Below are 17848 nucleotides of genomic sequence, written 5' to 3'. Positions count from 1 at the left end.
AAGAAGTGTAACTCTCACAAGCCAGCTAATTGTGAGAAAGCATATTTGATCTTTGTTCATATAATATAGTGGAACAGTGTTTATTCCAATCAATTAAAGTAACAATATTTAAAGCATGAGTGGGCAGAAGAGGGATTTAGAAGTACTTCTGGGATTCCAGATAATTTGACCAATTTCTGACAAGGATGGATAATCAAAGAGAAGTTGGGCAATGCTGTTAGCTATGATTCAGGGGTATATATAAAAACTATAATAATAGAAAGACCAATATTGGAGATGTTTTTATGTTAAAGCTGGATAAATGAAATAGGCTGTTTTGACATATCAAACAAAAAAAAAAATCTATGTTAGACTCAACTTTTGGTGTCTCAGTCTGCATGAAATTTTCTTGGCAACAGTACATTGCCTTCTGGGATACTTTTTAAATCTTCCAATCTTGTTACAGGACAGCTATCAATTGGATTTTTGCAGCTCTAATCAGGTTGCCCTTGTCTATACACCTGGAACTTCCTGCTAATCTCTCTTTAACTTTCAAGTCCACACAAAGTCAATCAAGTGCTATTAAATAGTGAGACTCCAATAGTGAAGAATAGATTTTTGTTGTTTTTTTATATGCTTCCAACAATAAGGGTTGGATTCACTCATCATGCAGTACTAATCCGAAATCAAATCACATTATGATTTTATATATGAGCATGAACCATTCAAATCAGTGATGGTTTATGCATCAGGAATTGCCAATAATTTATTATTATTTTACTTCAAAGTGCAAAACTTATTCAATTAAAAGATATAAATAGTAGGGCTGTGACTGACACCTGAAAGATATATGGAGCAAGGGGGCACAAATGAAGCCTCTTTCTTTGAATTTTTAAAGCATTATGCCTTTTGCAGCATTGTGCTTTGTTGATTAGGTTATTGCCCTTTCAAATATTATGCACAGTAGATTAATATGTTAATGTTGTTGTAACTGACCAATATTCTTCTCCATTGAAATAGAAAGGATTTTTTTTAAAAAGGAAAGCTATTTTGCCGAAAACATCTAGTATTTGATATGATCAAATTCTTAGACACATATATTTAAAAAGAGATCCTATTGAATTCAGTAAGGATTACTTCCAAGTAAATATCCAAACAGCTGTCCTATTAAAATACAACATACTTTTTGCCTTTTCTCCCTATCAGCATACATTTCTAATACATCTTTATACTTCAAAGTACAATTTATGCAGCAGGTACATTTTTGTACTAGGTTATTTCTTCTTTTTTGGATATAGTATATTTTAGTTAAAACATCCACTTTTATTATTCCAATTTACTGTGGAAATATAAATAAGGAAGTCTACTGATGGCGTGAAATATTTCTTTTTCTCTGGGCTATTGCATGAGGCATTTGGAAATATATTATTTGTTCCTTTCATAAGGTATTCTACTCATCTATAAGACACTTAATGACCTAGTAAGAAATGCCATTGTACATCTAAGGAAACACATGAAGATTTTTACAGTTCAATATCATCAGTTTCCTTTTGAAAGGCAGCAGCAGGAACCCCTTTCTCATCATTGCACTATTTAATTTGACTTAATACTATCACATCAACAGAACAATTTTCTTGGTGTTGAAAAAATAAATTGGAACCATGTTAACTATCATATTCTCATTTTTACATCTACTTCATCCAACATTTATAATCTTTATACTAAGTCTAACAAAAGCTATATGTGAGTTAAGTGTTCCAGCTTCTATCAGTCAAGTATCTTGAATAGATATTTTAACTCAGCCATATGTTCATTTAGAAAGTTTATTACATATAATAATCTCCCAGAGCAACTAACAGAGATTGAACAAGATAGAAATTACTTTAAAATGCTAAAGTGGATAGAATAGCATGCTGTATAATATAGATCATATTAAAAGATAATTGAAGAATCATAACTCAAGTGCCTCCTCCCAGTGATTTCCCTCTACCTCTTACTGAATGTTGGGAGACCAAAACAAAGCTCTCTAAGATGGGATGACATTAGGTATTACTAGTACAATTTGAGGAATATGGCATCCAAGCTCCTCCACAAAGACTGTTTCTGATTAAATTCATTTGTTCATTTATTTATCTGCCTGCCCATCTCAAGTTCATGATAGTGGACAGCTAACAATAATGAACATTTATATAGAAACAAGTAACCCCCCCCTCATATTAAAACCTTATAAACACAATTAGCAGCCAAGGTACAAAAACCAATAGCAATTAACGTAAGCATGGACTCTGTAAGTTATTAGACACCAAGGGTAATCTAATCTTCAGGGCATGCTGTTCCAAAGGGCAAGTACATGGCAAAAATGAGTGTCTCTGGGTGACATGAGTCTAAGTGATGGTATGCAGAACATGTGTCTTCTTCTGAATGGGGATTAGGATATAATCTGATGGCACAATTAGACAAAATCCAGGAGTGGTAGACCCACAAATAACTTAAATGTTTGGCATTTTTGTCAATTTATTGAGTTCCTACCCAATGACATCTGGGATAGGCAGAAGCTGTTTGATTATGTTAAAGGTATCATTGCAGGATGTAAGCTGCTACAAGTAAAGCTGCCTTTTGCAACTGACTGATGGTGATTTTGCCAGTGCAAATGGTATTCTAGTGGTGCTCCAAATATTCTGAGTTTGCACCCAAGGTATCTATTACTATTGGTATTATCTTTGCTTTATTTTGCCGCAGTCATTCTACTTCTATTTGCAGGTATTTTGTGATTTTTCTCCAGTTCTTTCTCTTTTCTTCTACTTCTGCCTTATCCAATCCATTGTCTGTTTTTGTGCTCCTACCACTTCTTGCTTGCAGGCAAATAATATTTCTTTCAGATCTTACAATGTACTATTGCTGCTAGTTTGTCATGCCATTGTTTATAGTCAGTCTGTGAAATCTTGCAGCAGCTAACTAGATGTCCACTGTGTCTTCAGCTTCTTTGAAGAAGCGGTACTTGCTGTCTGTTGCTATCTTTTTAATTCTGGCTTTGGATGCATTTGTTTTTAATGCTTGGTCTTGGTCAGTCAGAATTAGCCCCTCTGTCTCTTTCTTCAACTTTGCAGCTTTTAGCTCTTGCTGGATGTTGTAGTTATGTGCATTTCTTGGTGGCGTGTATGTGTGTGTGTGTGTGTGTACACTAGTCATGTAATGCTTTCTCTTCCCATGTCTCTTTCCTGTTCTTCACTTTGTCTTTCTTGTAGGCCACTTTGGTCTCTCCAGAAGTCAGTAAGCCTTCCTGATATACTAGCTTCAGTACATGTTCTTCACTTTCCTTCAGATGTTTTTTCTAATGCCTTTTTGTCTTCCTTAACTAACTGGTGTACTTGCAACATTCCATGCCTCCCTTTGCTCCATATTAAGGAGAGTCAACTGCTTTATTGATCACTCAGCTCCAGTGGACTCTGGGAAGTGTACAGAACTATAAAATAACATTAAAACATCTAGTTCTTTTATAGAATGAATAATCAGAAAAAGCAACAGAAGACAAAGACCTCCTCAATTAAACTCACACTTATTACTACAGACCCATTTATTCCTGTTCTTCATAAAAGCTAGTATTCCATGAGAGAGAGGATAGAAGTAGATAACAGGATTGTTCCAGCTGGATTCTATCTTCCTCTCCAATCAACTACAAAGTGCCCTCTGGTAAGGACCATACAAGAATAATTTTACTTCTATTTTGAGATACTGTATTAATGCATCAATCCATATTTGTTTTATTTGTTCTATCCTTATGTTTGTTTAATCTTATTCATGATGCAGACTTTTATGATAGGATCCATATAGTAATGATTCCCTGGAATTGCTTGGACTTCAGAATGAAATAATAAAGCTTTCTCCATTTTTGATGGAGGAAGGTAACATATATTTTATGGAACCAGTGTTCCATTTCTCCAATCTTTGATAAAACGTTGACAGGATCTTGGTAGCACGTTATAGTACAACAGAAGTGGATGGCATCTCCTGGCCAATGTTAAAGGGGGACTATATACACACACATACATCTAGGCCAGGCCTGCTTCTTATTCCAGTTATCAAGTGCCTAGTGAAACAGAATTTAGACTAAGGCTTGCATAACTTGAAGAGGGGAAAGAGGCACACTGATAATTTTTTTCCAGGGCATGAAGAAAACCTCTGGCAAGCTGATCAACTGGGAATTAGCGGGAGTGCTGGAGCTGGTGGAGGTGAGAAAGCTTGGAGATACCCAAAAGTGCATCTTTGAAGTGATATATGAATTGACTTTTTAAAAAAAATGCTGCAGGGTTTTGTTGTGCATGTTGTTCTTGCCTGACCTAGATCCCCCCTGGCTGACATTGACTGGAACACTGATCTTTCCACGGGCCAACAAAATGGTGTTTCTTTTCTCATCAACTTCAGGAAGCAGCCATGAAAATATTCCATATGGGTGGAAGTCTAGCAGGAGGTAACAGCAGGAAGGCAGTAGCTGTTTGGACCTCTTTCTCTTTAAGGGGTCAACACACCTGTTGTTTTTGCAGCAACAAGCCAGTTTATTACCAGAATAAATATATTGTTTTTTAGATATGTCATCAAAAGCTAAATGCAAACTTAGTCTGGGGCTTAAGTATGACATTTTAGAAAGAGCCATTATATTATAGGCAAGATATTTATGTACAAAAATGTCTAAATGCCACAGCATGGTATCAACTCAAATATTAAAATATTTTTTAAAAAATAAATGTTGACCTTTTCTATTACATATCTCATACTGAGACATACATGCTGATTTTTTGTGTTGGTCTGTCTGTCTATTAGCTCCACTATCTGTCTATATTTGTCCATCCATCCGTCTGTCTGTCTGAGTGTCTGTCTGTCATGGCCCCATCGGAGTCCAGGTTGGAGAAGGAGGAGGAGTTGAAACTGGGACTGTCTGACAGGGATGGCATGTCTCCCTTCGAATGTTCAGAAAAACCAGGGACTGAGAATGATGCTGTCCTGGGCTCTTCAGGCATTGGGGAAGGGGGTCAACCACATGGAGAGCTACCTGCTGCAGAGAAACAGGACAGAATTGGCTGCTAACAGGTGGTGCTGATTGGCAGCAGATCCCCTGTGATGAGAAACAGCTGCCTGCCCCACTTGATCCAAGGGCATGGACATCAGAGCATAGGTAAGTTCAGAGAAGACCTGCAAGGCTACTCAGGAGAAGATTGACCCAGCACTCCTCACAAGGAACACCTGGAATGGATTGACTTAAGGGGAAGCCATGTGGAGTTAGTCTTTTCCAGAAACAATTATTTGTTTTAGCTTACATTTCCCTGGCTTTGACTCATGTCTTTAGCCTTCTGCTCTGCCTTGCCTTGAGAACTACTTTTTGTGAGTGTGTTGCTACTCTGTCAACTTTCTTTATTATATATTGGGGGACTAATAGTGGCTGCCTTCATGGTAGCATGGGGTCGAGACTTACTGGTTACTTTCTAGAGCAGGGGTGTCAAACTGGCAGCCACATGAAGACCATACCCACCCCAAGCAAAAAACATTGCGCTAGATCATGATATGTCACATGACACGATTGAGTTTGACACCCGTGCACTAGAGGCCTGCCTTGCCTTGATGTCCTGAGATTTATCTATCATCTGCTGCGGTATCTATCTATATCAATTTATAATCCTAGCTTAAAGACTGCCGTGTAGTGACCATTCAGTAACCAAACCGATCCTTTGATCATCATAGCATCATAGTGGTCATGTGATTGAGACTAAGGCACTTCACAACCAGTGGATGTTTATGCATTTACGTAATTATCATTTGAGTGATTAATAGCTGGCTTCCAACAAGAAAAGTCAAAGGAGAAACCAGCAGTAAAGTCACAACTCACAGTCATGTGACATTTTGTTTAATGATGGAGTTGCTTAGAAAACAAATTGCCAATCCCAGTTGTAATAATTCAGCAAGGACTATCTCTATGTGTCAGGGTGCAATGGCTCAAAGGTTAAAGATGCTGGGCTTGGTCACTAAAAAGTCAAGCACTCAGGTTCCATGGAAATGTTTTTGGATAATACAGGCTTCCTTGGCTAAGAAATGAAGATGAGCACCACTCTTAGACTCACACAACTGGATAGAGGAAACCTCTGCTTTTGCCTTTATTTCTATGTGTAAGTGGGTATAAATTTGTGTATAACTATCTATCTGTCTATTGGTCAATGAGAATTAGCAACCATATATAGGCAAGTCTCTTTGTGATTTCAGAAGCAATTTGTCAATTATATAATTCATGATACTAATTCAATTAGTATCAATTTATTGTGTCCTGGCCTTGATAGATATAAACACATACAGAATGCCATTTTAACATCATTAATTGGATGGAGTGAGAAGGAGTGAATCTCCAGATTAGTTTCAGCTGCAAATAGTTAAGTTGTTGAAAGGATTCAATCAAATATTTGATCTGATTTGATGTAAATCAAATAAGTAAACAAATTATGATATTTCATTAATATGCACAGTGCATTGAGGTACATATAATTAGACCAAGTGTGGTTGGACCAAGACAGCAATAGGAACAGAGGGTTTAAAATTGTTTACCTCTGCATAATAAGGTTTATGCGCTTAATAACATGCAAACTTTGGCTTGAGTGGTTTTCAGATAAATGTTATTAGGCTTTTTTATTTTTTACTTACAATTAGTAGAATGATCAGCAAGAAATAACCACTGCTTTTTTTATCCATTGCAGGTCTTTTCTGGACAAATCTGTCTTTTCTGGCTCTGCGGGAAATTGAAAGACTCTGTTAGATTTTATTTTGTACATTTCTGTCTTCTGGTATTACATTTTAAATAATTACACTAAACATTTATGGCATATCAAATTTTCCCATTAGTTCTTCTTTGGAAAATTAAATATGTCAATGAAGCACAGATTATGAAATTTAATTTAAGCTAGTGCTAAGATGATTTACTGTGAAGCTCAGTGTTTCACATCATCAAAGTTTAATCAGATAGGTTCATTAATTCTTGTTTTGAGCTAAGAACATTCGTGAAATAGGGGTGCACATAAGTCCTTTAAATAAACAAACAAGCAAATACATAAATACCTAAAATGAAGACTTGCCTAGAATTGTTCTTTATAAGGAAGGTTGAAAAATTAGTTTCTCCATGGGATCAAGCTTAGATAGTCTGCCAAATTACAATAATGCATGGAAATTCTTTCACCATAATTACAAAGTAAGTCAGAACTCAAAAATTATTTTTTTATATGATGTCTTGATAGCAAGGTAAGGTTTCCTCTCTGTCCTTTATTCCCAGTGATGGAAAAAATGGGCTGCTGCTTCCAACTGAGATATTTAAATTATGATCACACTAAACCATTATATAGTTTGCTTAGTCTTGCTGTATTGCTTAACATATTGTATGAATATGGCCTCTTCATTTATTAAATGAATCAGTAGTGGTTAATTCTGTAAATCATGATTGAATAAAGTATGAATGAACAATGTATGAATCCACTGTAGAATCAGTATCCAATTAGCTTTTAAAATGTGTAACGGAATGTGTATATGACCTTGGGGGATAAAGGGAAGAGGTGTGCCTAGGAAACAACCAAACAAGATATATACCCATGAGCCACGGTGGTGCAGTGGTTAGACTGCAGTACTACGGGCTACTTCTGCTGACTGCCGGTTGCCTGCAATTTGGCAATTCAAATCTCACCAGGCTCAAGGTTGACTCAGCCTTCCATCCCAATGAGGACCCAAATTGTTGAGGGCAATATGATGACTCTGTAAACCGCTTAGAGAAGGCTGAAAAGCACTGTAAAGCGGTATATGTCTAAATGCTATTGCTATTGCTATATTCCTAGTGGTTTAATGGTCAAAGAAAAAGGTTTAGGAAGTACCTACCCTAATTGATCCAGCAGTTAAAAGTGGAGATGAGAAATTTATGTCTTCAGACATGCAAGATTCAAACTTACAATAAAGCAGAATTAGGTCATCTAGTCAAGTTTCCTGACAAAATATTTTAATTGTTGATTGGGAGATTAAGCTGAGTTGGAACTGTAAAAGCTTTGAACATTTATCTGAAAAATTTTCAGCGCTTCAATTCTTCCAGGCCTCACTTCCGAAGTAGAACTGAGTTCTGGATAAGTTTTCCTTAAACTCTCACAAGACTGAGAATGTTATTTTCTTGAGAAGGGAAGAACATAGTAAATGAAGTCTTTTTATAATTCTTTTCTTAAATTAGGAGTGGGAACTATGATCCTTGTATGATTTGTGGACTTCAACTCCCAGAATTCCTGAGCCAGCCATGCTGTTTCTTGTTAGTAACAGGGCTGTCTTAAGGCATGGGCCTGATGGGTACTTGCCAGTGGGCCCCATGAGCATAGAGGCCCCATACTAATCTGTGTATGTTAACCCTTCAATGCACCTTGTATCATATAAATATAGCAACTGTATGGCTCACTGAGTATTATTGTGTTTTTCAAGCCTTGTGTATTGTTCAAATGTTTATCATGTTGATTAGTTGTTGCTGCACAGCATATTTTTAATGTTTCAACACCAATTTTGTTGGAAGTGCCAATAAAATAAATATATGTTTAATTTTATCAGCCATTTACATTTTTATTCCCGTAAGTAGTTGTTGTAGGGGTCCCAGTACACTGCTTTGCCCGGAGCCCATAATGCTGTTAAAACGGCCCTGGTTAGTAATGGAATATTTTGGGGATTAGGATAATGAAGACTTGGCTCTGGCATCAGGAGAAATTTGTTGTAAGTGGCAGTAAGAGCCACAATGGGAATATGATTTATTTATATGATATGATCTTATAATTTGCTAGCTTTCTATGGTATATTTCATCAATAAGTTCAAAGCAGTGTGCATGGAATTCCCTCTTCTAATTTTATCCCTATTACAAGCTAAGTATTGAGAATTTAAGAAGGGTGAACTAAAAGACAAAGTATGGATCTCACTCATTCAGTTTCTCTATCTATGAGGCAGTCATAGTCCAACACCTAATCAGTACACCATTATGGGATACTGGCATATGTTCCAAATTGATACATGTAGTTTTCAATTTACAACCATTTATTTAGCAACTGTTCAAAGTTACAGTGGTAGTGAAAAAAATGACTTATAACAAATCCCCACATTTAGTGTACAACTTCACAACATCCTCATGGTCACATGATCAAAATTCAGATGCTTGGTAACTAGCATGTATTTACAATGTTGTCCTGGGGTCATGTGATCATTATTTGTGATCCTGCCAACTGGATTCTGGATTTGTGACAATTTGCTTACTTAGGTAGGACTGTCTTGATTTAATTTTGCCTCAATATTTCTGGATCAGGGAATTTAAAATCTGAATACTTCTGAGAAGACTATAGCCTAATGGCTAAATCCCGGCAACTATGTAGACTTCTTATATTGAAAAAAAAATAGTTTGGATCAGATATCAAATATTTGTTTTCCTATTACAAGAAAGAGAGGGCAAGAAAAACATTCAGGGAAAAACATTCCCAAACCTGGGTAAGAGCAACTTTCCACTAGATTAAAAAAAAGCAAATTTAGAATATGATTTTATAATTTAGAGCAATTTAGCAAATAGATATTTTTCTGCAATGTTCTGTATTATTTTTAATTGAATAGTTTATTTTAATCTTTGAATACTACATATTTTGTTGCCTGTACTGTTCAAAATTTAATAGACTGATCTTGTCAGAAAGTAAGAAATGCTTAATTGCATATTTAGTAAAGTGATGATTTGAGCCTAACTGACAGGGATAATTGATGTTGTCATTTTAGAACAAAAATGTTAGAAAAATGTGTTTTAATTCCTAGATGCTGGGAATAAAAAAGTTAGACCTGTGATACATTACTCCCAATGGATTTCCCCCCCTTTTTATCTTCACTAAAAGATTGGAAAGAAGCCTGAGTAACCATTATCAAAGTATTTCCTTAACACAGTTTCTCACAGACTTAATTAATATTGATTGATTTATTATGTGGCAAGTCAGTGTTCATTCTTAGGATCCACATATACATTTGGCAAGATGCTCTGTCTTCAATATGTCCCTTCATTTTTTTTTAAATAGTACCCCTTTGTGATCACGTTCATCCACCTCTTCTCTTTGCTGCTCATCAACCTCTTCTCTTTCTGTCCACTTTTCCCAGCACTATAGCTTCTCAAAGGAGCCAGGGCTTCACATAATGAGTCCAAAATATGATAATTTGAACCTGGTCATTAATGACTCAAGTGAAAACAAGTTTGTTGTATACTCCATTAGTTTGTTTCCCTGGATATCCATGACATTCTCAGATATTTTCTTTAACACCAAAGTTCAAAGTCATCAACATTCTTTTCATCCTGATTTTTCACAAAGTCCAATAAATAACATTAGTTAAATTTACAGGGGCCTGGATACAAACAAAAGATAAAGGAAGAAATACTGAATGTGGTACATGATATATATTCAAGTTAATAGTGAGCAGTGTTTGGATTAGCATTTTTTGCAGCACCTGGTGCGTGCACAGGCTATACCTCTTATCAGCAGCTTAAGGAAGCTAGATTTTTTTGGGGGGGTCTTGAAAGTAGCCATGTAGTCCCTAAAAATACACAGGCTGCTAGTTCTTTAGCATTCACTGAACTTAAATTCCTGGAACATAAAATGAAGGGGGAAAAATATGGCTCCTTTAAGATGCTGCTGACATACAGTAAGCATCACCTTCTGAATCAAAAGTATATTTTTCCTTTTGGATTGAATCCTGCATATCCCTATTTATATACATGTATTTACATGCAGTCAACGATGCTTGAGTCTGGCCAAGTCCTGAATTAAATTTGTAATGATACAAATTTATCCGCTTCTACAATACAAGGTTTTGGGATCTGTCAAGAAACAGAAATGGATTCTGGAGAATTGCAGAAAGACAGACAGTTTATAACTAACACTCCTTCCACCCCCCAGGTATATTTTTTTCTCTGCAAAATGATGAAGTAGTTAGCTGGGGAGGGATGACTTGACAGATGACTGACAGATTGATGACAGGGATGACTTGACAGATGACTGACAGATGACTGACAGATTGACAGATGACTGACAGATCTATCTCCTCAGCAAAAGTGGAAAAATTATTTATTTATTTATTTTGTCAAAAGCTTACAATACAGTAGAAATAAGAATAAACATAAGTTTAAATATAAGAAATAGGAACTAATAATTGGGGACAATAGGACAGGGATGGTAGGCACGATTGTCCACTTATGCATGCCCTTTACAGACCTCTTAGGAATGGGGTAAGGTCAATTAGAAGTTCCTTCCTGGCATTTACATCCAAAATTCCTTCATTTATGAAATTGGCAGTTTTAAACTATTTCAGTGTTAACTTAACGGAATTCCATGTGCTTCAACATATAGTCATGTGGGCCATATGGCCATAGAAATGTCTTTGGACAACACTGGTTCTCTAAAAAAGAGAGATAACACTGTCCCCTACAACTGGGAAGGGGAAACCTTTGCCCATACCTTTATTTCCTCAGAAAAGTACAGAAAACCTGTACATTTATTTAATTCTGTAAACAAGTAGAAGAAAAATATAACTAACTGTGCACAATGGAATTTTGCAGAAACCTTTTGAGATACTATGGAATTCCAAAATCTAGGCAATCCAACACAAGCAATGGATTACTTATTTTGTTTGGCTATTATTTATTATATTACTTTATGTTGTGTTAACTTAGCCAAAGTGTTTTGTAAACACAAAACTTTTGACATCCTGGGCAAATAAGTACTAGAACAGACCTATCAAATTGACGCTGCTGTGACGACATGAGTTTGACACCCCTGTGCTAGAAGTATAAAAGTCAAAACAAGGATAGCTGGTCAAACACAATTAAAACATCTTTCTGAACTTTAATTCAAAAACTCAGTTAAAGGAGGGTGTTTTTCCTTCCTTAATAAATATGAATATTTAATGGTTTTTATATTTATTTCTATTATATTTAGATTTATTACATTTTGACAAAACCATCATTTCATTGAGGACAGACTCCTCCATAAGGTTGGAGGACCCATAGAGAAGGCTATGGTTTCGTATGTGGTGTGAGCTGAATAAAATGAAATTTGTTCAACAGAGTCAAGGGTGGGATTCTACCAGTTCACACCTATTCGCTCGTACCAGTTGTTAACATTCTAAGCAGTTTGGAGAACCGGTTGTTAGAAGAAATTACTGGCCTAATCCTGTAAGGAAGGCAGGAAGGAAACATTCTGATGTTGCTTACAGAAACTGCCCCTCCGTTAACCCTTATTACATTCTTGGCAGGACTAGACTTCCTGTCTCTGGAACTTCTCTGGAGTTTTTTCCCCTCCTTCGCTGTACTTTGCTTGTGTGGAGTGACCATTCAAAGTTACAATGGGACTAAAAAACGTGACTTATGACCATTTTTCACACTTACAACTGTTGCAGCATCCCCACAGTCATGAAAGGTCAGGCGAGGACATGCCTGTCTCGATGTGAATGATATTGAGTTCGCCACGCCCAGTCAATAACATGACACGTCCACCCAGTCACATGACCACCAAGTCACGTCCACCCAGTCACATGACCACCAAGCCACGTCTACCAACTAAGCCACGACCACAGAACCAGTTGTTAAAAAATTTGAATCCCACCCCTGAACAGAGTGTATCTTAACACACTGTGTAAATCTACCAAAACTGGAAAGTTAAACACTGTAGCTGAAGGAGGGCAGAAAGCGCAATTCAAATAAGGAAAATCATATGTTATTCCATAATCTTTCTAACCAGATCCAGTTGGGTTCGAAATCTTGTTGCTTCTCTCTGGGCAATTTGCTGCTGAGGAAATTTCTTAGGTAATGTCATCCTCTTACATAGTTCTTTTAAAAGATATTAAATTCTTAAAGCAAGAAGAATGAAAACTAAAGGGAACAAATACTTGCATAAAACAGAAAAAAATGAATATGCCAAAGTTTGGTGACAATAATATTTATAGATTATTTTAAAACTGAATGCTACAGAGGAGTTGAATGTAACTTTTTTGATTTTGCCAAAAAGAAATCAGAAGTCTTTTTTGTATTTCTGTTTCTTTTTATATTTTGTTTTACCTCTTATATAGTTAACACTTGCTTTCTACCTGTTTGATCTATTGCTTTTAGCAATTTAGAAATGGACTTGAGCCTCCAAAAATAGGCTCTTTTTCCTCCTAATTTTGATTCACTGCACTACAGAGAAAAAAAGTTTCTTCCGCACACATTCCAAAGTTATATATCATATAAGAATGAAAAGAAGAAATAAACTTTCAGTGCCTAATTTAGTATTTTGCCATCTTTTGTACATTTTGTAAAATGCATGGTGTTAGTCTCTGACTCCATTAATCATGGAAGGTGCAGGAACAACAATGAATTATGTGTATAGTTTACAGAAGATCTATATTTACTGCCAGGATAAATCAAACCAGTTATATATACAATAGCAGCTGAGAGCATGAGTTCAACATACAAGGCATGTATAAGCCAATCGCACAGATTTACAGTTTATGTACAGCAATAGTTACAATGCATACTTTGTGTGGCTTCTGTTTTCTAAAATAGGATTCTCATAGCATTTCTTCGATATTCATAGCATTGTTTTGTCTATTTTTACTCAACTTTTAATAAACATATCTTCATTCTCAAAATGAAGATATTCATTATCTGCTCAAAACCAGATAAATATCAAGTGCCTATCCCAAAGATTGGCAATTCAATATGGACATATCCAAGAAGTGCAGTGAACAGCAGGATGGTTTTTAAATAAGTGAAACTCTCATAAGATCACCAAACTGCAAGATAGAATAAGAACAGAATAATAACAGAGTTGGGAGGAACCTTGGAGATCTTCTAGTCCAACCTGCTGCTTGAGCAAGAGACCTATACTATTTCAGACAAATGGCTGTCCAGGCTCTTTTTGGAAGCCTAAAGTGATGGAGCACCCACAAGTTCTGAAGGCTGTTCCATTGGTTAAGTGCTCTCTGTTAGGAATGATAGTCACCTAACAGCTGGGTTGGCAATATATAAACCAGGATAGTAATTTAATACTGTATCTTTAAGACAGGGGTTTCCAACCTGGGGTGCTCGCATCCCCTGGGGGTGCGAGACGATATTCCAGGGGGTGCGAGAAAAGTCCAGGTAAATAATAGGATATTGGCTATATGTTGGCATTTTTATTTATTATGCAATGGATTAACTTTGTTTTCATTTTAGAGTTAAGTATCATTATTTAGTGGCCGTCACATACCTAGCTGAAAAGATTCAATCCTACCATATATTTAACGCATTCAGTAGTTCCTAAAGTCTAAATTTCAGGGGGTGCGAGGTTCGAGTGAAATTTCTTTAGGGGTGCGGGGTGAAAAAAAGGTTGGGAACCACTGCTTTAAGAGAATGCTGTAATTGTGATTGGCTGAGGTTCCTCCAATGGCCATAAGATGGAGCCAGAAACCTGGTTTCTCTCTTCTTGCATTTCCTGTTTTGCCGTATTGCCTGATCGTCATTCCGCTTAGATTGCTGTGAGTCTTGCAACTGTTAGCAAACTCTGTTTACTGAACTCTGTTTATGATACTTGACTTCGTTTTTGGATTATTCCTGGACTGATACTAACTGCTTTAACCGTGTATGATTTGGACTGTTTGTTGGGCTTTATTTACCCATTTACTGGAAGTAAAACCTACATTTTACTATTCAGTGTATCTGTATGCTGGTCGTGTGTTATTCAACATCACTCTCACTACGTTTCCCTGAGTGCATTCATTCTTCTAACGGGAAATACCACAACACTCTCACCATTAGGAGATTTCTTCTTACTTCTACCGGTAGGTTGCTTAGTTTTTCTCTATTGTTTCTCATCCTGCCTTCTGGTGCTTTGGAAAATAGTTTCACATCTTCATCTCAGTGGTGGTATTCAAATAAAGTTGCTACAGGTTCAGTGGGTGTGGCTTTGGGTGTGCGCATACACTTTGTGTGCATGCACGCGTCAAACGTGCACTTTGAGCGCCATTCTGCACTGCACAAAGCAGCTGCGCTTCGAATTCTGGCCATAAAAGTGAGTATGGGAGCCCGGGCAGGTGGGTGGGCCAAACACAGAGCAGCAGAGAGAACCAGTTCAGTCTCCACTGCTCATCCCCACTACCGACTCTCCAGAACTGGGCAGAACTGGTCGAATACCACTACTGCTTCATCTTTGTAGGATCCTCTCAAATATTGGACCACTGCTATCAAGTGTCTTGTAGTCCTTCTTTTCATTAGTCTAGACATACCCAATTGCTATAACTGTTCTTCATATGTTTTAGTCTCCAGCCCTGATTATTCTTGCTACTCTTCTCTGCATTCTTTCCAGAGTTTCAGCAACTCCCCCAGATGCTTCCCCAGATATCTCTCCAGATGCCAGCTTGGAGGATGAACCAGTTCTGGGCACATCTGGAGGGGAGTTGGTCAATGGCTCCAAGCAGCCATCTGAGAGGGATTTGGCTGAAGCACAACTGCAGCAGGACAGCCCTGAGGTTTCAGGTGGGGAAAGCACGCAAGGTGCAGCCAGTCAGTGATGAGAAAGAGGAACTGCCTTCTGCACCTGATCCAAGAACAGAGAAAAGGCAGAAGTGAAAGTCATCAGGGCATCAAAAAACATTGTGTGACATTGCAGAATGATAATCAAAGTCAACCACTGCCCTAACAGTAGAATTTATTGTCTCAGCAACTGTGGAAAAGAAATTACATATTTGTCTTACATCTTGGGATTGTCTTACATCTTGTACTTCAACTAGTTTTATAGCTATTAATATCAATCAATTCAAGATTTTCAGTGTCCTCATGAAACACACAAAAAAGTTGTTGAGTTCTGCAGCATTTTTATTTCTACAAATGTCTCTGATACTTCAAATGTGATAGACAGATTTCTTCGAATTTTTATGGAAGAGATGTCAAAAACTCTACTTTCCTTTCACAGCATTGTTTTTTTTTTTTTTTGAAGTAGAGTTGAATTGATGGACTCTTGAAAGACAGGACTGCCTCCTGACAGCTTTCAGACAAAGACAATATCTGAAAGTTGGCATGTGGCCAGCCAAAACACAAAAAAGATCATTTTGTAACACAGATTTTGATTCAAAGGTTTTTTTTAAAAAAATAAGCATTAATTAATATTAACTGATGCAAGTTTTATAAACATTCATTCCACTGAATAAGAGTATTTTATAATATGACTCTGGTGGTCAGAGGTGGTATTCAGCAGGTTCTGACCAGTTCTGGAGAATTGGTAGTGGAAATTTTGAGTAGTTCAGAGAACCAGTAAATACCACCTCTGACTGGCTCTTCCCCCATCTATTCTCTGCCTCCCAAGTCCCAGCTGATCAGTTGGGTCTTCTTTTGTTGCCCTGCATAGGAGAACAGAGCTGGAAAGCAGGTTAGTAGGGTGGAGGGGGAATGGGATTTTGTAGTAATCTTCCCCTAGAAGTGGGGAGGGAATGGAGATTTTACAGTATCCTTCCCCTGCCATGCCCACCAAGCCACGTCCATCAAGCCACGCCACATCCACCAAGCCATGCCCACAGTACCGGTAGTAAAAAAAAATTTTTACGGTAGTAAAAAAATTTGAATCCCACCACTGCTGGTGGTATATAAATGATAATAAATAGAAAATAAAATCAAAGGTTTGTCACTTTGGCCAACTCATTTAATCATTTGTTTCCATTTCTAAGTCTCTTGATATGAGAATGTCTTCTAATATAAATTGCCATAGCTATCTGTTATAAGCAGCGGTAACATAAAAATATGCATTGTGAAACACAGTTCAAACGACACAATTACATTTGTATTACGGAGACCACCATAGAACATCACTCATCTGCATATGTCTTCTGAAGATGCTCATGCATATCTCATAGCCCATTTGTCTATTGCTTATATTTCTACATTGGAGGATCCTAGTAAAATGTGTGATATATGATCATGAGCAATTAGAAAAAAAATAACAAGAAGTGCATTGTCAGGATTGACAGAATACATTTTGATTTCGCTCATTAGTTATTGGGGTGGTGGGAGATTGTGTTCCAGTAAATTTGTTTCCAAAATATTAAGCAATAATGATTGATACTAACTCTGTGGTAAGAACAGCTGGTGTTGTTTACATGTTGAGTTTATGTAAAAATTTATTTCCAGAAATCTGGTTATCCAGAAGATTAAGTCCAAATTAATCTTGAATCCAGGAAATACCTGCAATAATTTATCATTAATGAATGTGGGGTTGAAATATGTATTTTAATTATCTTTAGCAAGATCCTGGGCATCTTTTTAATAGTTCTTTTTAAAACACAGGCTAACAGAGAATTGTAACTGGATGTGAGGTATCATTTCAGATTTCAAGAATCAGTAGTAATTTGACAGCAAACTGACTTACATGGTTACAACTGGGAAGCACAAACATTGATGATTTTATACAGCTTTCTAAAGGTACACATTCAGTTAAAACAAATTACAGTTGTGAATGAATTTAGTTATACTCATGAAGCCAGCATGGGGCACATTGGAAATGCCACAATGATTTAATGAGAATTTGCAATGTTGAATCAGAATGTAATTTGATTCACCCACTACAGAAGAACTGCTCTCCCATTTCTGTTCACAGAAGCAGATCTATGCATCAAAATTACATAAATGAAAAAGATCAATGTTGTGCTTATGTAATTTTGAAGGAGGAAAATTAATAAAATCTTACATTTGTAATTTTTAATGGGATCAAATTATAGAAAGATACTCAAACTAGTTAGTTTCACTTTTTAGATTTGTTCAATTGACTTATATAATCAATTGAAATTGACAGAACCATATTTCTA

At 36.6% G+C, this 17848-nt stretch overlaps 1 protein-coding gene across 1 annotated transcript in view; it reads right to left on the bottom strand.

The window, feature by feature from the left end:
- CALCR (calcitonin receptor) overlaps positions 1-17848 on the bottom strand; it is a 164403-nt gene that overhangs the window by 75074 nt on the left and 71481 nt on the right. Inside the window, exon 2 of the mRNA XM_026675736.2 lies at positions 6661-6745. Within this exon, the coding sequence (XP_026531521.1) occupies positions 6661-6708 (48 nt within the window). The 5' untranslated portion in view covers positions 6709-6745. The remainder of the gene's footprint in view (positions 1-6660; positions 6746-17848) is intronic.

Source organism: Notechis scutatus, chromosome Z (genome assembly GCF_049901735.1).
Source record: "Notechis scutatus isolate UNSWTSFEM ecotype Mainland chromosome Z, rNotScu1.2, whole genome shotgun sequence".
Classification (NCBI taxonomy): Eukaryota; Metazoa; Chordata; class Lepidosauria; order Squamata; family Elapidae; genus Notechis; species Notechis scutatus.
Note: the sequence above shows the minus strand (reverse complement) of the source record. Positions and strands in the feature narration are given on the sequence as shown.